We start from the raw sequence: 23865 nt of genomic DNA on the forward strand, positions 1-23865 counted from the left end.
GACAAGTCTTTTTATGTTCTGCAAAGCTGCATTAATTTGGCCCTTTTTATTATGAAATTGCAGTTTGTTTCAAAACATAACTTTCTGGCAGAGTTCTTGTTTGCAGGTCACTATTTTATTATTGGGAACTGATAACATTCTTTTTGGCCTACACTTACCAACTCACCTCTGCTCCTACAACATGCTTCTCACTCACAAACTGTTAACAGATGAAAATTTTCATTCCATGTAAAATGTGTTTATATATATATGTACATATATATATATATATATATATATATATATATATATACACAAACACACACGCATGCTGTTGAAACTGCATCCAGTTCTTATCCTAAACTGGCAGGTGGTCTTGGCGAACAGTGGGAGATTCTTGTGAAGAAAGTGAGATTCCTTGCTGCTGTGTAGCAAAATTAATGAATACCTGTAAGACAAGAAAGAAGTAGGATTTTCAAAATAACAGTAACAGAAAATTCAGGAACTTGGCTTGTGATTTGTTTCAGTTACTTCTCCAACACAAAAATTAACAGTTTATGCTGTGAGAATCCCTATAGAGATATGTTTTGTAAACTCTATAAAGAAACCCTCTCCAGCTAACAGAGAGGTTGATGAACTGTAAAAAACAATGGTAAACTGAGTTACTGGGAAATAATTGTTTTTCTTTGCACTTGAATTAGCATGAGATAAAAGAGCTTTGCAAGCAAGGTGTCCTCGTAGACAAGATGTGCAGAGGCTTACAGCTTCCTCTCCACTTCATGTCTGTACTTACTTGGTAAACTCTCACCAAATAAGATTCATAAATAAAGTTTGATTGACAACTTGAACTTACGGATGTTGGACTTACTACACAGGCTGAATAGCCTAATTAACTTCTACACCCTGGGAACTCCTATTAACTTCAGCATAAATTTGGAGTTAATTACACACATGACACATGATATGAAGGGGGATCACATACAAGGGGAAATGTGTATCAGTCAGACTGAGAAGTCTGTAATCTCCAAGCACTTCAGCCAATGAGGAAAGGAGGAGGGACAATGCAGCTGGGAAGTAGAGATAAGAGGAGGCTGTTCCCTCAGATACTTCAGGAGACCCTGAGGGGACTGTTCCCATGGACTCTCCTTTTATTTGAATAAAGAAAGCTAAAGAGTCTCCTCTGTCTCTTTTTGGAATAAAGATAACTGAGTAAGCCTATCTGAGCAACATTTCTCCCAGCAGGCATGACCCTGTTGTTTCTATCAAACACCATCATTAGATGAAGGTCTGGATACTTCAAGGCAAAGGTATACTTCCGAGCACTGCACAGTGACTACTCAACAACTCACATGCCTATTTTATAATTGATTTGTTGTTGTTGTTGTTGTTGTTTTCCCTAAACAGAACTTACTAAAGAAAGGCTTGTTTGCTTTTTAATCACACGACTATTTGACAGCAAGGAATGGAGCAGAAGAGATGGCTTTTCTTGATTCAAATGATCCTATTCATATGCAAACAAACTTGGAGTGAATAATAAGGATGTTTATTATTCAAGAGAACTATGTTCTTGTTTAAAAGTGACACTCAGTTTGTCTTGGGGAGGAAGCAATAGGAGGTGACTGAGGTGATGAATCACCATGAATAATGCAGAGAAGTAAGCTTGCATGAACTATTCCTGATCATCAGGCTCAAATCATCTTATATTCATCCATTTTGTGACCAGATAATTCAAAAGCCATTAAAAAGATGAGTACAAATCAGAATATTTCATTAATGATTTGCACTAGGGTAAAAAGAATAACTTCACACCATTTATCACACAAAGTTAATAAAATTTTGACCAAATGCAGCTCCTTCAGTTTGCAGAATACATCACAAGAAGTTACATACAAGGATGCTCAAACACATCACAGCCACTCAGAAATGTCATCCTTGCTATTGTTCTCTTCTTCCTTCTGCCCAAATAGGATTTCACAGTTACTAATAGCAGTATCTCTTCAGTCTGCTGGTGCATTTCTACTTTGCTCTCTACTGTGTACTGTAATACCACAGAAGAAAACCCTCAAAGGAAAATGGCCTGTAAGCCTATGATTTACTGTGATTTTCAGGCTTTTTCAGTCTTTTGAAGGGCATTAATAGAATCTCAGCTATTAGACGGTGGCAGTGGCAGTTCACAGTCCTCCCCTCTCACCCTGCAGAAATCAGAGTTATTTAAACAGTGATTAAGCTTGCTTACATAGCAAATATCATAGAATCATGGAATCACCAAGATTGGAAAAGATCTACAAGATTATCCAGTCCAGACGTATATGTGCCTACTCACGCTGTTTTATGCTTATCCACTGTGTAAGAACAATGAGGTTAATGTGATTAACCTGAGATGGTCTGGAACTGCTGAAAAAGAATAAAATACCTGCTCCAGTGTAGTTTGGCTTATGGAATAGTGTTTGATTTGGAGAAAAGCCTTGTAGTTCTCTAGGACTCTGAAGAGCTCAGCTAAGCATCCCTCACTTCTTGGAACATGGTACTCAAGCAGGTTAAGATGTTGTCCCTTAAAAGAAGCAAAACCAACAAAAATAGATAAAGGTGAGTACACATGATGATGAAGTGATGCCTGCTATAACCAGATTGATCTCAAAGTAGGCTAACACGAAAAACATGAGCTTTTAAACAACAATATATTTTGTCTCCTTTGGTAGCAAAATGAAATGTTCATACTGAAGACACACATTTTGTGTTTTGAGATTGCATTTTGTTAAGTTAATAAAAGATAACTAAATTTATGACAGTTTTATGCTATGTGCTTTAAATTCAACAGATGGTAGTACTAATGTAGTCACCTGGGAAGACAGGAGGCTGCAAATCAAAATTAAATGTATTTGTTTACCTGCAGGCCTACCCATACAAATACTGGATTCCCTCATAATTATGGCAAAAAGTAGCTGGTATTTTAAAAAGGTAAGGTTTCTGTAAACCTCTGGATTTTATTTGAGCTTTTGTACATCACATATTGCCTTTGATCCTTGCATTGAACTAACACAGATACAAATGAAAACAAAGGATATTTTATAATGCAATGGGGTAAGATATAAAAGAATTCTGATTAACAATCTCTGCAGTAGGATGCTCTACAACATTAAAGAAAAAAAAACAACAACAAAACTAAATTTCAACCTGACAGAAGTCTCTCTCGCTCTCTTAATGCTATGCATTTAGTGATAAGCTTCCAGGAAAAAATACATATATATTTAAAAATTTACATGGACTGTACATTCATATATATGTGTATATGAATACACACAAACACGTATAAACAGATATGCAAGAAGGTTCATAACTAAGTTATTCATAGTTTCACTTTTTTTTTTCCTTAACAAAGATGAAATATTAAAAAATAAAAACTAAGAATTAAAGTCCTTTGAAATCTACTTACTGTAGGTATTTTGGAAGGCTCTGTATCAAATAAAAGAATCTCATTAAAGACTGAGATTTGCCATCTGTGACCCTTACCAGAAACCAATCAAAGCAAATACAAGTTCGACTTGGTCAACAATAAAATCAAAATGAAATTATTACTCAGAGAAAGGACCTATATATATTTATGTCGCTTAAATTACTTTTGAATTGACTTAATCAATATCACAAGTCAGATGTATAAGAAGTGCTTAATAAGAAAATGAAAGAGATGTTCATGAATACTTTCTTCAGAAAAATCAATGAATCAAAAGCCATATAAACATTGTTCTTATCAGCCCACTCTTAATCTTGCCTTACAATAATTACTATAATGAGAAATTTTAACTGTACCTTAAATTTTGCTCCAGGAAAATGCATCTTAAGATAGTCCAGAATCATTTTTTCATAGCTTATTTCTTTGCTAAGCCAAACTTTGACAGAATAGCCATCTCCAAACCTGAAAATGATATGCAGAAATACAGACTCATTTGTGTACACTATGAAGACAGCAAGAACACTTGTTTCAATTAATTTTCCTGTAATGATTATGGCAAATAAAACAGTGTGTATGCCTACTGCACTATCATTGGGATATTACCACTTTACTATTTACTGGTAGATAATGATTTCACCGAGAAAGTTGCTAAATTAATGATAACAAATAGAAACAAACAATAAACCCAAACTTTGTTATCCCTAGGTTTTAATTACAATACTACGTTTCATTACACAGTGTAGAGTACATTAAATGAAGTATACATTAATTGTGACACTACAAAAAAAACCAAAAAAACAAAAAACAAAAACCTATGACAATTACCTATAATTAACAGAACAAAAATCCTTATTTTAACTTTCCTAATGATGTGACACTTCAAACCTTTTAAGAAAGCAGCTCAGTTAGTATTTCAAGAAATGTGTGCACAATATGTTTTTGCACATACAGAGTAAACAGTTACTTAGGTTGATGGCAAAGTCAATGAATATTCTTAAGATCTATGGCCACACAATCTGTCTCGTAGAATAATTTAGGAAATGAATTTCTCTCTCAATATATATGTGATAAAAGTTAAGTACAGGCAATCTAGCCAACACATTATTTTTTTATTAGATTTACTCACTGCTAATATATGTAACTGGGGAAATTCCCATAAACCTATCAACACTGAAATGGCAACAAGAGCCTCGTGTATGTTGCGTAAGTGGCAGAAGTTATGCAGCACAGATTCAAGGGACTTCATTCCCATGGCTCCATACTGCATCTGTTCCCATGAGTAATGTAAAGGCAGAGCTGGGAGGAAGACAAAAAGCTGAGGCTGCATGTCCACATCCTCCCAGGAACCTATCAGTTCCTCTGTATTCCTCCAGCACCCCCACATCATTCATGTCAATGTTATTTCCTTTTCTTTACTCACCACCTGCACAATTATTCAACCCCAAATCCTTTGCTGTAGTTCTTCTGTTTCTAGTAATTTTCCTCCCTGTTATTCACAACAATGCTCCTTGCTGGCTATACCTGTCTTATTCACAGTTGTGGCTGAGTTAAATGGGTCTGGAAGGACTGAAGCACATTTTCACATGATAATATCTCTATGAGTCTGCTCTTCTCAAATACAGAATCAAATGTCTACAGAATCTCAGTCAAAATGTAACCAAAATAGTAATACTATATACATATAGCCCTATATAAATAGGGCTACTTAGAGATGTATGTCCTGTTCAGCCACTAAGTAACTTCCAACTAAACACTTCATATGAAGGTCATTACATTCCTCATCAACAATGTACACAGAGCAGTCTAAGAAGTTTAACTTCTATTTTGTGCAGTACCAGAATCTCCAGTTTTGTCTTTTACTTTCTTTTTCTTCTTTTTTTTTTTTTTTTTTTTTTTTTTTTTCTTTTTGGTTTTTGGTTGATTGGGTCTCTTGACTTGCTTTTAGTCAAATAGAACCATGAAACCCCTTGAAATGTAGTAAGAAAATCCAACCATAATGCAGATCTATTTGTTCCTTCTTGAGTTACGATCTGTGAGTTAAATTATCTCCAGGCAAAACTGTGGGGTACCAGCTGTTTGCTGCCCAGTGTGACCTGACAGATGAATGGTGCTGTTACACAAAAGAGATCCACAACAAGATAATATACGAAACAGTGGCTGGCTGGTTTGCCTCATAATGATTTACTAAAAAAAAATAAAATAAAATTCATCTGCAATTAAATCTTTTAAATGCATAGCATCACCCCTGCAAAATACATGTGACAATAAAAAAGATATTACGAAGAAGGATATAGTTAACAAGAATGTTCAATTCAGATGACAGACAACTTGAGGCAATGCTTTACAAGAGATCATTGATTCTGAACAATTTTCTGGCATTTCTAGCCATTCACTGCTGAATCACAGTCTGAAGAATACTGGCTTGTGGAGCTGTTCAATGGTCTCATAAAATGAAAGTTTTTCATGCAATGAAGTTTCCAAAGAAAATAAATCAATATTCTGATTAGCATAGACTAATAAACCTGTGCAACTGTTTCAATTCTAGATTGTGAATGGCATAAACACCAGCATCGTACAAACATAGAACTTTAAAAGATTTCCCTTTTCTTGCAGCCAGTCCAATTATGGTTCTTCTATATCTTGATTTTATAATTCATTTCAGCTCAGCAACTCCCTACACTGAGTAAGTTGATCAGAAATAAACATTTCCCCTTGCTATAATCAGCAAGATGCTTCCAGTAGTAAACTGAGGCAATGAAAATTGAGTTGACCATTTTTTTCCACTCTGTTTTCCTCTCTGAATCAGACTATAATTAATTCAGAAACCCAAACTGGAATCATAGAGTAAAGCACAATCTGGTTTGAATAGCTCTGTTAGGACTGAACCTTTAACACCTAATAGTTCAAAGCCTATATAGGGAAACATTATCATGAAAATGGCTTAAGTTGAGCCAGCACACCTGTTCAGCAGCCATCTGCTGCAAAAGAATCACCATTTCTTCAAAGCTAATTAACGAAGATATTTTCCATTGCTTATTTCTGTCATAGTACTTGAACATTCCCCATGTTTTTATTTGTGTATATGCACACAGAGATACAAACACATATTCTTACTAAAATATTTTTCCTGTTTCTCTTTCATTCAAACTAAGTCTTAAACTTGTCTTTGGTTCTAGTGGTGTTGAATGTTTAAACTACTAAAATGCCACCATGAGACCGAAACAAACATCTAAATTGCCCACCTGATTTTAAGCTGTTATACAACAGTAGCATCAGTGAAGCATGCAGTTAGTGAAAACTACAAAAAATGCATCCAACTGCTCCACACCTATAAATGTACAGGCCATGAAGCTCACTGAGCCACTCAAATAACAGGGGGAAAAAGGAGCACAATATGGCAAGAATTTCCGTATCAGGATTTGTAAAATGGGCTTAAACTTTTCAGATGACTTGGGTGGTAGAAGGGTGTTTTATAAAACCCCAAATCATGACTGGCCTAGCCAATACAATTAAGTAATGCTTCTCCACGCTCCTATGTCACTGTTTGTCATGCAAGACTAAGGGGTATCAAATTGAATTAGAGGGAAGGCAATTCAAATTCAGTAAGAGGAAGTAATTTTCTGTACAGCACACAGGAAAATGGTGGGACTTGTTGACACATGATATGCTGGATGCCAGAATTTTACATGAGTTGAATAAGAGATTAGAGAAATTCATAGGGGGAAAAATCCACTAAAAACACTTTTTGGCTTAGGAATTCTCTAAGCAGCAAATTACTGAAGGCTGGTTGACTTGTGTGGAAGAGTATCTTGATGTGTTTATCTTGTCCCTGGGCTTTTCTCTCCTGGCCATATTAGTGAGTGGGGATACTGTGTTAGGTAGTTCTAAAGTCTGACCTTGTAGCTTACAGTAAGAAACAAAGCAGAGGTCTACCTGGGCTAATTGCCCAAATGGTTTCCCTATTCTGAGAAGGGGTTTGCACTTTTGATGTACTTCCACAGCCATGCTGCCAGTACTAGAAGGATAAAGTTACATAACACTAGTTCAGTTGTCTCCACGCAAGATGCAGTCACAGAACTGTACTGAAAAGCAAGACCCCTGACTGCTTAGGACTCCTTCAAGTCTTGCCATGGAAATGGAAGTGGATTCAGTTGCCCAAGGGTTGAAAATTCTTACAAATAACAAATAGAGGAGATAACTCTGGAAGCAGATCAAGAAATGCTAACATCACTTAGACAATTAGACACAAATGTGCCTGCTTCTGGGACAAGAGAACTTGCTGGAACACAGTGTTTCGTGGCTGCTTGGATGAGCCTCCCATTAAGCGGTCACATTGGGATCTTAGAGGTACTAACCCAGTGTTTCCCAAAACTAGCCCATGACATCCTGTTTTCTGTGGAAGGTAGCAAAGTTCATTACCAGCAGACAACTATTTGCTGTATAATAGTATGTATTTTCTTCAAAAATTGTTTGGAGCTGCTTGACCACAAACAAACCTTATCTAATCTAGAAGCCGCTGTTTAAATATACAGCAGAGTCAAGAACAATTAGTTCCCTGAACACATGCTTTCCAAATCCCTATACCAAAACTGCTGAAAGAAACCTCAGCAAAACATGAGCATGGCCTTGTTTCCTAATTCTCAATGCATAAGCAAAGCATCATAAATTTTAGAACAAATACGTATGTATGCATTTCTATATTTGTGTATGTTTATAAGAATATACATAAAAAAAATAAATAAAATAACAGCTCCCAAAAAGTTTACCAGTGGAAATATACTGTGCATACTTTATGCACGCACTAGTCTGATTGATCAAAAGATTACTTCAATATGGCATTACTGAATAACAAAAAAATAATAAAAAGAACATTGCCACTTAACATCTGAAAGGAACTGCATCTTCCAGAATATATGCCATAAATCAAAGTGGGGGAATAATTTGTTACTGAGCTGTGCACCACAAGGCTTCAGTTTGCATTCATTTGCAGACAGAGAAGGTTCTACTTTTTGTAAAGTCTCATCGAAACAAGCTAACTTAGTTATTCCAGTATGATTATTCAAGCACGGGATACAGATTCAGGTCATTCCCCTTGCAACTCCAGAAAAAAGTACAACTTATAAGAAGAATAAAACTTTAAAAGAACTACAAACAAAAACAACCTCAAAAAATATCAGGGGGAAGAAAAAAGTACTCAAGTGAAATAAAATGAATTACAAAAAATAAATAACAATTCATTGGTAATTCTCAATCTCAAAATAAACATGATGATTTTATCTGTTAAATGGCAGATAAATACAATATCTAGGAAGGAAAAAAGGTTATCTAAATGTGAGGTAAGTAAAACAGCTGTTTTAATTTTTTTAGAAGTTAATATAAAATGCAAAAATAATCCCATCAATATGAAATGCAAATTCTTTCTGCAGTTATTCAGAACAACCTCAGTGCTGCTGAACAAACAAAAAACTTAATTAGATACAATAACAGCTAACTTATAAAATCTGTCTTTCATGTGCTACTTATAGATAGTTTTATTTTTTAATTGATCATGATTTTTCCAAGGTAACAATAGAGACATTAGAAAAAGCTATTAAAACAACGAGTAACACTGGTTCAGTAGCACTGTACATTCATTTTTGTTCATACACTCTTCAGGCGTATCTCTCAAGCTGCCAAAAGATAATTTCTGTATTCAACAATATTATTGCCATAACTGTGGAAGTCTCAAATTATGAACAGTACAGAGTACAGTGTTACCCTGCTCTCTGAATTTAGACATTTAAATGCTTAGGCATTAATTTCTAAATACATCATAAGAACCTCACAAACTCTCGTTAATTGGATGTTGATATGCAGAAAAAATCTTTCCATACTCAAATGTATGTATATGATGTTTGCACATACAGGCAAGTATTAGAGACCTGCTTCATTTATCGCGTTCTGCATTCCCTGAGATATAGGAGCAGCAGCACTGTACATTTATGCAAGGCTGATTGTACAGCCTACAAAGAATCAGAATTGCCATCCACTGGGACTCTTCAATCAAAAAAACTAGGAGGAAGTAATATCATTTTGTTACTGTCAAACACAAACACAGCTGCCCAGAGAAGCTGTGGTGTCCCATCCATGGAGGCACTGAAGGCCAGCTTGCATGGGGCCCTGGGCAGCTGAGCTGGTGGGGGGCAGCCCTGCTCACAGCACAGGTTTGGGGCTAAGCCATTCTGTGATTCTGTGTGCCTGCCTTGAGACCCAGAGTCCATCAGCAGAAGGAATTTAATGTACTTTCCTCTAAAGCTGAAAATAGCAGGTGTTCTTCTTGTGTTGGAGGCCCCAGAACTGATATCAGTACTCCAGGAGAGGTCTCATGAGAGCAGAGGTACAGAATCACTTCCATCTACCTGCTGGTCATGCTTCTCTTGATGCAACTACTTGGCCTTCTGGGCTTCAAGTGCACATTGCCAGCTCATATTTAACCTCTTATCAACCAACAAAAGAGTGTTAAAGTACAACCATATTGTACTTCAAATGAATCAAGTATCATGTAATGTTAATATATTTAGCTTCAAACTGCTCAGATTGGCTGACCAGAACCTTTTAACTTTAAAATGTTTATAATGCTTCAGTTACATCTCTATAAAATGGAAATAATTATTTGAAAACCTGTTTCCATTAGGTATTGTCAAAAGCATGGATGTTGATATTTATGAAGCACTGCTCAGACAAATATTTTAAAACAAATTTGAAAAGTGCCTAATAAAGGTGGTACAGATCACATACTAGGACAGGAGGAGGAGAATATGAAATATTCATTTTCAGCTGCTCATTAAGTGAAGATGTACGCAGCTTTATTGCAGTGTCCTGCGGAAAACATGGTATAAAATGACGAAGACATTATACTCTGATGCACATACAACACTGTAGGGCTGAATTATTGTAGCACAAATTTAAATATGAGCATGAAAATATTGCCCATTACTGAACTAACAGTCAATGTCTTTTAATGTTCTAGAACTTTTTTCTTCAAGCTTTCCTCTGGAAAGGTAGACTAATATTACATGAATACACAGGTATACACCCACTACCTTAATATGTTTTTCATGGACTAAAGGAATTTATGCTTTCTAACAACATGAATAAAGGCTATATTTGTGACTGTCATCACATTTATATCTTACAGCAAGTAAGAAAGTCAATGCTAATATTTATGTTAGTATCATAACACTGTTTCCAGTGAAGGCTGAAATATTAATGTGATCTTCAATTCTCTCTTTAAGAGAGATTATTTAAGAAATCCAATGTGAAAGTTATCTTGAAAAAAGCAATAAAATATTCTTAATCAACCTTCTTAAAAAAAAATAAAAATGTTGTAAATAGCTTGGAAACACATTTTCCATTCTAACTCTGCTATAACAAACAGATTAATTGCTGGGTAATTTAATCAGATGGCTTGCTGATACAATTTGAGCAATGACTTGATATGTGTCCAGTGCTTAAAAAGCTGGTGTGGGTTATTCAGCTAAGAGAAGTCTGTCCAGATGGCCCTAGAATGAAGAATGGTATTCAAAATGCTGTTCTCAGAGGACTGGCCAGCTGCATCTAACATGGAAATGCTTCTGTGAGTTTTTAGAATAACATTAAGTATAATGGAGAATACTGTGGAGAGCATTTAGATGTAATCCATTCACAATTTAGAATAATTGATTCAGTTGGCAGAAGTCAACAGAAATCATGTTTTAACAGACACAACTGCTAACGCATCCATCTCATACAAGTGATGTCTAGAACTAAGATGCTACCTTTTCGGAAATTATCCTTCAGTTTATCCTTTCTACCTAACACCTCTTGTGGCATCATTCAAAAATAAGCTATGTGTAACAAAAATCCCTTTTGAAGTGTAATGCATGTACTTCCAAGAACTATTTGAGGGTACTTTAAATCTGTTTAAACATGGATAAATATAGTCAGGGCTCAACAGTTGGAAGAAGAAACTCAAATACATACAATTGTAGTGAGGAGACAATTTTGGATGAGCTTTTTGTAACAACCTTGCACAAGAGCTGGAAAAATAAATCAAGTCTCACACATTAGAAGCAGCATGTGTCACTTTTTATATCCCTATTAAGCTTTTATGTTTCACATTAGCATCTTCCTGGAGCTCATCCATACTCTTCATAGCAGAATTTTGCACTGCCTTCTGACAAACCTGTATTCAGTCCAAGATAGTCTTTTGCAATCTGCCAAGGGCTGAAAGAGAAAGCTGAATCCTTGAAACTTCCCACCACAGCAAAGAAGAAAATTTAACAGGGCCCCAAGGAAGACCCATTAAGTCTTCATCAAACATCCATCAGAAAGTAGATCATAATGGGCTAAATTGGTACTAAAGGAAAAGCAAACAAAACAATTTTGAGAGTTTCCATCAGGACAGGCAGAATCCCCAAAAGAAGAAAAATGTAATCCTAGGGAATATGGCTAGATTTAAAAGAGGAAAACAAATCCTAAGATTATTAATATTATCATATAAAATATCAAGATGTGCATCTACTGTAATTTCTTACAATGAGGGACACGTTCAGTGATAAATAAAGTATATACGAAATTCTCTTTGGTTTAAGTTTTCACCTAATGTTTACATTTCTTTCATTCAATACATGAAAAATGAGGACACTTTTAATTTATTTTTTAAATATTTGAATAATTTAATGTATGGAAACAAATTGAGAATAGACCATAGATATCAAGATCTGTTTATTTTTAAGAAATAAATAAATAATGAGTTTTAAAATCTAACACACACAAAAGTAACACATACTAATCTAAAACTATAGTCATCGTTAATTTATTTTCGTATAATTCCAGTCTGATATAATCAGAATCACAGAATCACCAAGGTTGGAAAAGACCTACAAGACCATCCAGTCCAATAGTCTGTATATAAGTACCAGTATCCAGTCTGTATATAACTATGTAATATGTATATTAAACATATACATATTTGAGTATACATAGGTGTAATATAAGTATATTGACAGTAAAATTAATCCACACATGTGGCACAGAAAAGCACCATCAAGTAACAATTTTTAATGAATGAGTAATTTAGATTAAATCAGATGCTGAAAAATTAGATTTCCTTATGTTTTTCATCATTTTGTCACATACATTCCTTTGAAAAACTGTCAAGCAATATGAAATGGCAGTAAGGACAAATACAAAAATGCTAATGCAAGAAAACACTGAAAAATGAAATTAATCAGCAATGACCTGTGGAGCAAAACTTTATTCCTTCATAAATTATAGACCATGATTTCTAAATCTTTTCTTTGAAAAACACCTGCCAGCCAAGGAATGCATTCCTTAACAGGAAGAAAAAAATCTTTCAAAATTCAGAACTAGAAGGTTTTCAAGATGTTCAGAGATGAAGTGGAAAGTGACAAAATGATGAGATTACTATAATTACAGCTTAATTATTTAAATGGTTTAGAGTAGTAAGTAAATATTCCTCCTTTTCTTCCCTATCTCATGCAGATGTACAAGCCCACATAACTCAACAAGGTACATGATAGCATATCTGGAAATTGTCTAAAAATAAGTTTGGAATGTGAATTACACAGAAGTATTGTTCTCATAAACTCCTAAAGATGATTTTATTAATTGGATGTCTGATAACCCAGGGTCTATGTTGGAGAACTGAACGAACAGGTAAAGAAAACCACAGTCAGGACCTCTAACTGGACGGAAGTTTGGAAGCTAAAGCAGCAAAATAATAGAACAGAAACACTGTTCGGTTTCTTCCAGAACTTACTAAAAGTTTTTTTTTTGTTTGTTTGTTTGTTTGTTTTTGTTTTTTTTTTTTGTTTTTGTTTTTGTTATTGTTGTTGTTTAAAAAAAAAAAAAAGAAAAAGAAAAAAGAAAAAGAAAGAAATCTTTAACAGCTGCTTGTATATGAGCTCTATTGATGGTGCTCTCTACAGTTGTTTTGCTCTCAGAAGACAAGAAAATGAATGATGCAGTCAGAGAGAATTCAGATAACTGCTTGATTTTAATTAAATACTTTGGTGCTGCTAGTAAGTACTTCATATAATAAAGATTACAAAGTTATAGAAAACTTCAATGGATTTCTGAATAGGTATAGATAATTTGGAGACTAAAACAATCTGTGAACTAGAAGATAAAGGGTTTTTAAGTCTGTCTTAAACAAAAATCTTATTGCAGCTTCAGCTACAGAGTTCTATAGAAAGTTTCAGCGATACTGATGTCTAGTGTACATGTCAACTCACAAGAATGCCACTGACATGCATGAAAGAATTGTCACAGTGATACAAGGAACACAAACCTGATGATAGCATGAAACATTCCTAGTATATAATGTTTCGGGTTTATACATATATATACATTTTAGAGGCATAAAATCATTGTATGTATAATGATTTCAAAAATAATTACTCTGAATAATTATTATGTATAGTTATATTATATATTGTTACAAAATTATAGTAACTACCAAACATGCCGATCTTGATTTGGTTTTGTTGAGCTTAAAAGAAGAGCAGATACAGCTTTGGATCCTGAGTTATTGATCTGTGAGTGTCCTGGTGCCTTCTGAATGAATCTAAAGATATCTTCTGCATATCATATAGTTATTCTTCTACACTGATTTTCTTACTATGATTTGAAAGATGTACATCTACAAAGAGTGTAGCAAATTGAGAAACAACTGTTCTACTCCTATGAACATGAATGTTTGGAGTATGTTTAGAATCATATAATCATTAAGGTTAGAAAAGACATCTAAGATCATCTAGCCTGTCAACCCATCACCACCATGCCCACTAACCATGTCCCTCAGCATCACAACTACATGTTTCTTGAACACCTTCAGGAACAGTGAAATCTTTACCTCCCTGGGTGGCCTGTTCCAATGCATTACAACTCTTTCTGAGAACATTTTTTTTCCTAACATCCTACCTGAATCTCTCCTAGCACAACTTAAGGCCACTACTTCTTGTTCTATCAGTAGTTACCTGAAAAAGAGGCCAACGTCTTCCTAAAAAGATGGACAAAAAGATGTTGCCAAAGGAAACATCAGGAGAGGTATAACAGTGACAGTCACTGTTCTCAGTGGATAAAGGTGAACCTAGCACTTGTGGAATGGCCCTCTTCAAGGTCAACCCCAACTTTTTTCACCAACCAGTTCACAAATCTGAAAGCCTACATTGCTGTTAAAACAAAAACAAAAAACAACCTAGCAAGAAAATAGCTTATTAGTGTATCTTTTTCATGTCTGGTAAGCAACTGCAGCTGGAAAGCAAGTGCCTATATTTCTATCAAAATAAAAACCTGAAGTTCCATACAAAGTGTAGGACCAAAAGCCAGAAGTGTCCTTCTGAAGGTACAAAAAGTTGTCTGAGATACAGGTTGCCTTATATTCATAGCAGAGTGTAATTTCTGTGTAGTCTGCTTATTTGCACTTAGGAATGCTAAATGTTGAACTGGTACAAACCAGGGTCTTTGCTGCCTGTAAACAAGTGATGTCATTTTACACAGCTGGCTGTCTGGATGCCATAAAGGTTCTGTTTATTACTAAATGTAAATGTTATATCTATAAATTGCAGCAGTTCTCTCTTCAGCTTCTGGTTTTGTTTTCTTTATGGTGAACTGAACCCCATTTCTAAATAAACAACTTCATTAACAGATGTTAGATTAACTTATAAGAAGAGCTGAAGCAGAAGAGTGGCTCGTCTACACCATGAAGAGGAAGCAAAAAGACATAGAAAAAAATACCTAAAGTTACTACTGATTTCACTAGAAAACAACAGTGGTTCAAAATGCATTGCCTTACTGACATTGACCTGCCAAATACTTTTTCTTCTTATAGGAAATTATCACCAGGAAGGTATTGATAATTTCAAAGGATATCCAATAACATCATAGAATGTTGAAATCTCATAATGCATTTCTCAGGTTGAGTGGAGAAGAGCTTCTTTTAGATACAGATCTGTCTTTTTCAATTACCAGTGCAGATTACAAAGCACTGTAGAAATGCCCTCTGACAATTTAGCTAACTAAGATATCCTAATTGGCTCTTTTTTAACTTCACTGATGACAGAAAAAGAAAGATGTGCTCAACAATCATAAGTGTTTGTGCCTTGGCACTATTAAAATATCTAGCCTGTTCTTAAATTGAATGTAGCTACAGAAAACCCAGTGGTTATATATAGTACCTGTTTTTAATGTGCTGGGGAGAACCAAGACACTTGAAGCTTCCATTCACCATAATAGCAAGTCGTGTGCAAAGGGCTTCACATTCTTCCATACTACAAAGTACAGTGGAAAAAGGAAAAAAGATTAAAACAGGACAAGTGAAAACAAAGAACACCATATATATCTAACTTAAGTTGAAATGGAAGGAATCTGGACAGCTACAGAAGCAGGAACACAAAACCTTTGGCTTTAAAGGGAACAGTTTAAGTTGTAGCCCTCATACCAGAGGAATAACCTCATTACAGCCAGAAGAAAGCCTCAAAACCAAATTTATAATTCTGGCTGCAATACAAAGGTTTTGTTACTGCAGTCAAATAAATACCCGGTAGGCAGTCGCAAATATGTCACTGATGTGGGACCATGAACTCTGTCATTCCCTGTAATATATGTTTATGGTCATTCTGAGCTAATGGATAGAGGAAGGGAAACAAAGTAAACTTGCTCAGCTTGCCTCCTGCATAACACATATCCTCAAAAAGAAAAGTTACTTTAGCCCAATTGCAGGAAAGAAGAAATTGCAATACACTACAATCCAAAATAGAATTTAGGACATGGAAACACAGCTGAATAATAAAAGCCAGATTCTGTTAGATGTGACTATTTCAGCTGACAAAGAATAACTTTGACTTGTAAAGCTTAGGGCAGATGGGTTACCCTTCTACATATTACACATAATTACGTGAGCATTTCTTCCAAAGCACTGCTTTAGACAGGACATCAGTCAAGACATATTCATCAAAGAATTGTCTTCTCAAAGAGTAGCTGAAGTTGTTTGATGTTAGCGCAATTCACTCTGCTCACTCTCCATCCCCTCTGAGAAAACTAAACACGAGTCTTCTGGTGTGTGCAGTCCAAATTATAATGCTTTCACCAGAAAAGCATGGAGATCAAGTACCCTTCTTAGAATAACTTCCTCAAATATGGGACAGGAGAAGGGTGAGAACTGACAAAGTACAAGCTGCTGCATTTAGGAGAGATGGTGAGATGGCTAACACATCTTCCTATAAAGCAGAAAGACAGCTGAGTTATTTTAGCATGCGGCACCTCCTAATGATCCCTTCAGCATAACATTTCCTAGTTCTGGAAAAATAATACAAAATTAGTCCCATATAGACAATTAATACAAACTCATTAATCTCCTGCCAAAAAATTTAAAAAAATAAAAATAAAAAAATAAAAAAATAAACAAGTAAATAGACCTCAAAAATTAATCTTTACCCAGGAAACCACTTCTGTTCTTCCATGCATTTATTTGCCAGTATGCACAAAGATTCATTTAATATTAAAAAAAATATTTTACTTATGCAAGTAGCCTTTGAGAAAATCTCAAATAAATCTCTAATGGCCTTCAGCAAATAGTATAAGATAATTTCTGCAACTTGATACAACAATGTCTTATTAATTAGAAATGAGATGTGTACATTTTCACTTCACTTATAACTGTTTCAGCCAGAAGACATTCATTTGTGGAGCTAAATGATCAAGTAGTAGCAATTTATTTGATGGGTTTATTTATTTATTTTTCCTGCCCACAGCATGTTAGCCACGAGACCACAGAGCTCCTCTATTTAGCTGGCTTTTGACAACAAAGGATTCTTCACCTGGACTCAAAAGTCAAAGCACAGTTTCCTGAAGATGACTCACATTCCAATTCACATTGGATGAGTTCTGTTCACTAAATTAGTGAACTGCTAAATACTTGGTGATCAAATTCAAGTGCATGATTTTGAAAATGAATTTTCCGCAAACAGAACGATGTACCACACATGTACATAGACAATAAATATAAATTTTGAGAACATTTGAAAAATTTAACAACATCTAGAAAATGTTGAAGTAAGTTTTGCTTCATATTGTTACCAATTCATCTATTGTTAGAATTTCATTTGGCCAAATTGCCGCATTGTTGTTTTGATTAATTAGTTCTGTCCTTTCTGGGCACATTTTCATGACCTCTCCCCTCAGTCAAATACATTTCATATATATTCATACCTACTATACTATATTTCATTGGGGAACACATAATAATCCATTCTACTGTAGATGTTACAAAACAGTTCTGATGCTTCATCCATTGAACTGATGCACCAATATCCATTTCAAATATTTAATAAGACATAGAATATAGATACCCTCTTCCAAGAAGGCAGGAACAACCCTTCCATTTCCATCAATACATACAGTGAAGTGCTGATGTATCTGTCTTTATTGTGTTGTGGCATACAAATTATACACAGTCACACAAAATAAAATCATCAATAAGATCAGAAGAGGGCTTTACATTCCCATCTGCACTTCTAAAGAATTTGAGAAGTAGGCAACTGCAAAAGGATAACTCTTGTGTTCCAAGGAAAAAGAGACACCACAACACTGAAAGGAAAGAGCTTGGAAAAGGGAGCATTTGATGCATCATTCTGCCTGTAGCCTCTTTGAGTCATAATTTAAAGTTCAACTTTAATGAGCAGGAAGGAATTGCCATAAAATGCAAAAAAATACTCTTAAGTTTCATGTAGAGATGAGCATGCCTTCAGAATATTCTATTTTTTCCCTCAGATGATAACAAGTGTGTGCCCCGGTGGCGCAGTGGTAGAATTCCCGTCTGCAACACCAGGGGGCCCGGGTTCGAATCCCCCCTGTGGAGCAGGGGGTAGAAGTGCCGCTCTGCTACACAGAGGGCTCGAATCCCAGGAGTTGGACTCGATGATCTCTAAGGTCCCTTCCAACTCGCACAATACTATGATACTATGATATGATGATACAAGTGAGTAAAGAAAAAAGGAATATAATGACTGCTGAAATAAAGGTCTCACCTGTGGGATGTCAGCACAGCTGCACAGCCATCCTGAACTTCTTTCAAAATGGTTTTCCACAGGTAGCGTTTAGAGCAAGGATCCATCCCAGAACTTGGCTCATCCTACAGGAAAAATGAAAGTAATAATACAGCAATATGGGAAAAACACAACTCCAGCTCAGCATGAGTAATGAATAGAATTTACAATAAAATAGCATATAAATAAATGCAAATAAAATAATCTTCCTAAAAAAAACAACTGTATTTTCAGGAAATCTCTAGAAGACACCATGATTAGTTTTTTGCTCAAGCATACTTGCATTCATTTACTTCTTTATGAAGTCCTCTGTATATATATATATATTTACAGGAGAGACTTGCAAAAGAAAGAATGATACCTTGATTTCAAAACTCATTATCTTTCACTACAAAACTAGGGAGAAGGAAAAATTCCAAGCTGCATTTAATGTATATAATATAATATAATCTTTCTTTTGCAAGTCTCGCCTGTAAATATATATATTATAATATAAGTTCATAGTGGGTGTCAGCACCTATTTGGGTGGTGTGGTCTTAGCTAATGAACTTGCATCATGGACTCTGAGCTGAAACCTACAACAAAGTTGTCAAGAACCAAAGCCAAATCATCCCATCTAATGCTGATTTTGGTGCTTAGCTAACAACAATGGAGGTGAAAAGAAATTCAGTTGTCTTTTATGTGCTGAGAAGTAACAAAGCAAAGGTAAAAAGAAAGAAAAAGAATACTGTTGCCTTGGACACCTCCACTGATAGGGCATCCACAGTCTCTCTGGGCAGCCTGAGCCAGTGCCTCACCACCCTCTGAGAAAATAATTTCCTTGTAACAGCTAATCTAGACCTCCCTTCTTTTAATTTAAACCCATTTCCACCTGTCCTATCACTATCATACAATGTAAAAAGTCAGTCTCCCTCTTGTTTATAAGCTCCCTTTAAGTACTGGAAGGCCAAAACAAGGTTCCCACAGAGCCTTCTCTTCTCCAGGCCGGACAAGCCCAGCTTCCTCAGTCTGTCTTCAAAGGAAAGGTGTTACAGCCCTCTAATAATTTCTGTGGCCTCCTCTGGACCAGCTCCAGTATATAAAGTAATAATGAGAAAAAGAATACAGAGAAACGATGATGCAATTCCCACAGCTTTTTAATTTTATCTTTAATACAAACAGCATTGTTTAGACTGGAAAGGCCAGTTTCACACCTAAATAAATCATAGGATGCAGGCACCAAGACAAAACATAATTCAATTTAATATTCAGCAGTATTACTTTGATTAGCAAATCCAGTAAAGACATTAAAACTGGCAAGATCTATGAAGCATAATGTCATAACGGATATGAATTACCAGTATAATTGTTCATATATACTTTTCTCATGTTGTATAAAAATTAGAGAATACATAAATCATTAATATATTCTCTTCTTCATAAACAAAACTTAAAATAAATTACATATCCATTTGGATCATTGGATGCTACAATTGCATTTGGGCTTGTTAAGGGTCCCTTTTCCCTGCCCAACCCACTACCCCAAGGAAAAGAAAAAGAAGGAAAAACTGAAAAACAATTTCAGTTCATGATCTGTGAGTACGGACAAATAAAATCACCAATCATACAGCAAAGCAAACATTACATGTGTGTATCATTGTGCCCCTTGAATGACCAGGAAATGACCTGATTTTTATGAGGGCAATATGCAAGACAAGGAAATTCAGTGCAGTCTACTTACCATGTTTCAAAAGTACCCACAGTATTATTGCCTTTACTCACCAGTAAAAGTATTTGCGGTTTACCAACTAGAGCCAGAGCAGCAGAGAGCTTTCTTTTTGTGCCAGCACTGTACGTTCTCACCAGTTTGTCAGCATGGGCATTGAGTTGCAACCGGTTAACAAGGTCCTCTGCTACCTGCCATTTAGAAATTTGAAGGTCAGCAAGGGCAAGCAAATTAGGTATTGACATAGATTGGCTTACCAATAGGGATCAACATATTAGTTTAAGGACCAAAAGTAATCAATGTGTGCTATTCCTAAACCTTTACAGTCTAGCTTTGTCTGGTATGTGAACAGCCTTGTTTACCTCAATGATCCTGCTTCACAGAAGCACTGAAGTCACAGTAGAATACTTTTATCTTTGCATCCATCGGACGCAAGGACTTCCTCTTGAGATGCACACAAATTGTTTTGAGTGCATCTCAAAACAAGATACCAAGATAGAAAACCGATCATCATAATAAGCAAAAAAAAAAAAAAAAAAAAAAAAAAAACAACCACCCACTTGATCATCATAATAAGCAATGGGAATTTTCCAGACTGGAGAAAAACAGCCAAAGGTGGGCCAAAAGTCACTGTGATGAAGCAGAAGGAGGAAAAAAGAGGAGGGAGCAGCTGGTCGTACATCCACCATAGATGCGACCGTGCATGCCCAGAGGCATATTAGCATATACGAATGAGTTCTTGGAAAAGAACAAATATGTCAAAAGGATGAATATACCAATGTATTGCATTTGTACATCGTAACTGTTTAAATGAAGAAAATGAACTTCGAGAGCACACGCTTGATTGATCAACTCACCCATTACATTTTGTGAGGAGTAAAGGAATACTGGCTTTCTAACATCGCATTCAAGTGACAGAGTTTTTCATCCCAGATTTCAGATGACAGTAGCACATTTAGATTGAATGAGCACACAGTTCACACTCATTACAAACAAACATGTAAGTTCTTTCCTTACTTTTCCCCATTTGCTGCGTTCTACTGATTTTGAATCCTAGAGGCACACAAAAATGCGTTCTGGGTCTCTCTTCATTCCCACAGAGGGAATATACTTCCCTACATAGAAAATTTAACTATGCCATTCCTTGAAACAGTCTGTTGCATTTATTTTCTTTTGACAGCTCAATGACTTAACTGTTCTTCATTTCACATAGTTCTGCAGTATTCACTTGATCAAACATCTTTGTGACTGAAAATTCAGGAAACAAAATTCTACATCAGCCACAAATAAATAAATAAATAAATAAATAAATAAAAATGGCAGAAAAGCAAATCTCGGGTCAAAGACACAGAGTTTCTTAAAGATAAATGTTAATTTAGAATTAATTTAGAATTCTATATCAGATAGCTCTATGTTAGACCTAGCTCTTGTTTTTAACGGCTAAAATAAATCTACTCTGAGCATGCATGTGAACACAGTAGAGCTCATGTTCTTTCTTCTTTACTTGCCTGTTCTAATCTACAAGGCTCCCTCAAACATTGGTGTAGGAGAATTTTAAGTGTAAGATGAGCCTTGCTCCACTTATATCAGCTATAACTGCTAGACTATGTAAAGGGAGGTGTTTGCTTGTATATATTAAGCATGATGTGATGATGTAGAATAAGGGATGGAATGTCATGGTTTTACGATCATTGGTATTCCACATCATCACATCATGTAGTGTACTGGGAATTAAAGTGCCCCAGTTCTAAACACCAAAGAGAAGAAACTACGTTCCCCAGAAGACTGTTTGCTGTGCTGATATCATTCCTGCACAGGGGGGAAACACATATAAAGCAGTGGAAGGTTGTCTGATGCTCTCTCGCTTTCCTTCGGCTTTTCACTGCTTTTCTCCTTCATCTCTCCTCACTGCTGCCCATCCCAACAGCACACACTACTTCAGTAGTACTGTAAAGCCTACAGTTTTCAGATACTCTCTCATTATATCTGATTTATTAGCTTCGATTCTAATTATCTTGCATTCTGATGCCATTATTTAGTAAATTAGTTTGTCTCTCCTCAGATTGTTGCTGTTTTTTTAAATTATTTTAGGGTCCCCTGTTTCCCTTCTCCGGATGTGTGGATTTTGCAAAATCCCTCTGCCCTGCTATTCATGGAACAGGGCTGAACCAGCCTGTAAACCATTCACAGGACAGACACAACAGTGACTTTCCTACTCCCCACTCCCAAAACCAGCATATATTCATTGTCATGCTGCTTGGCAGCTCTATCTTCAAGAAGCAATTAAATCTGCAAAACAATCTGTCTGCTTTATGCTACATGTAGCACAACTAGGGCTTTCTTTCTTTCTTTCTACTAGAACAAGTAGTTGTTCTGGTGGTCAGTTTGAAACAACAGAGCACCATGCATGCATCTGCTGCAATATGGTGCATTATTTTTTGCTCCCTCTACAAAGGGACTTCTTTCAACAAAGAAATCAATTATTTGAAAGCTTAGATAGATCAGATGGACAGTGTTAATTTAGAAAATTCAAAAGAAAAAAAATAAATTTCAGTAAACATTGCTGTGAATTAATACCCATTACCACCTCCAATAAACTACCATAAACATGGCTTCATGCAGATTTCTCTAGAAAAAATAATCAAGCTCTTCATGACCTTTTAAGCAAGATTTTCAGTATGCATACAAAATGAAATACATCTCCAAGAGAGAGTTCTTTGTAGGCAGAAATGATGCTGCAGTGGTGAGAATCTGGCATACTCCAGCATGCACCAATACTGCAAAGTAGCTTGTCAACTCTGTATCTTATTTTATAATCTGATAGCAGTTCATGTTCTCAGACAAAAGCTACATTTCAGAACATTTTTCTACGTACAATAAGTCGAGAAGTTTAAAAACCTTAATCAACAACCATTAAATCATCCACAGGCTATTTTATACTGAAAAGTTCACATCTTCTGATATTTCAGAGTTAATTCACAGGTTGTTTTTCTTTCCCCTGGACACTATTGCTGCATACCACTGTGAGCACTGCAAACTCAAATATTCCTTGGTTTTAGCAATGATTGTGAGCCAAGGCTTAATTCTAGGAGCAGTTTGGATGGGTTTATTGTTTGTTTGTTTGTTTTTATTTTTGCTTGGTTGATTTTTTTTTTTTTAATATTGTTACATATTGTTCTGTTTTGTTTTCCTTAGAACTGAACTAATTTTACTAGCACTGTGTATGCCTGCATGCACGTTAGTGATGACAGAATTATCTTACCACAAATCCACCAAAAATATGCAGAGAATTGCACAGAAAATCTTGTAAAATTTTTAGGTAATGTCAGAAAGCGAAAAAATATGTGATCTCTTTTTTACACCAAAACAAACATATATCACATTCGACAACTAAACAATAAGGAAGACAGGAGGTGCAACATAGCATAAACAAACATTTAGCTCTGGCCAGACCACTATTTCTAAGATAGCTTTGATCTATCACTACAGCTCTAAGTTGCTAAGCGTCATTCTCTAAAAGAAACAATGCACAGGTAAGAATTTGGAAAGCCAAGCAATACTGCCACAAAAAGAAGAGAAAACATTAAAGTTAAGTCATATTGTAGTCTGGTAGTGTCCAAGGAGACTGAATAATATATCAG

At 35.5% G+C, this 23865-nt stretch overlaps 1 protein-coding gene across 1 annotated transcript in view; it reads right to left on the reverse strand.

The window, feature by feature from the left end:
• Positions 1-337: 337 nt before the first annotated feature.
• The window catches only part of ABCA13 (ATP binding cassette subfamily A member 13), a 169735-nt gene continuing 146207 nt past the window's right edge, over positions 338-23865 (reverse strand). The window contains exons 50-55 of the mRNA XM_072328092.1: positions 20281-20415; positions 18502-18605; positions 15652-15744; positions 3787-3892; positions 2393-2530; positions 338-427 (exon numbers count right to left, since the gene is read on the reverse strand). Of these exons, the coding sequence (XP_072184193.1) occupies positions 338-427; positions 2393-2530; positions 3787-3892; positions 15652-15744; positions 18502-18605; positions 20281-20415 (666 nt within the window). The remainder of the gene's footprint in view (positions 428-2392; positions 2531-3786; positions 3893-15651; positions 15745-18501; positions 18606-20280; positions 20416-23865) is intronic.

Source organism: Excalfactoria chinensis, chromosome 2 (genome assembly GCF_039878825.1).
Source record: "Excalfactoria chinensis isolate bCotChi1 chromosome 2, bCotChi1.hap2, whole genome shotgun sequence".
Classification (NCBI taxonomy): domain Eukaryota; kingdom Metazoa; phylum Chordata; class Aves; order Galliformes; family Phasianidae; genus Excalfactoria; species Excalfactoria chinensis.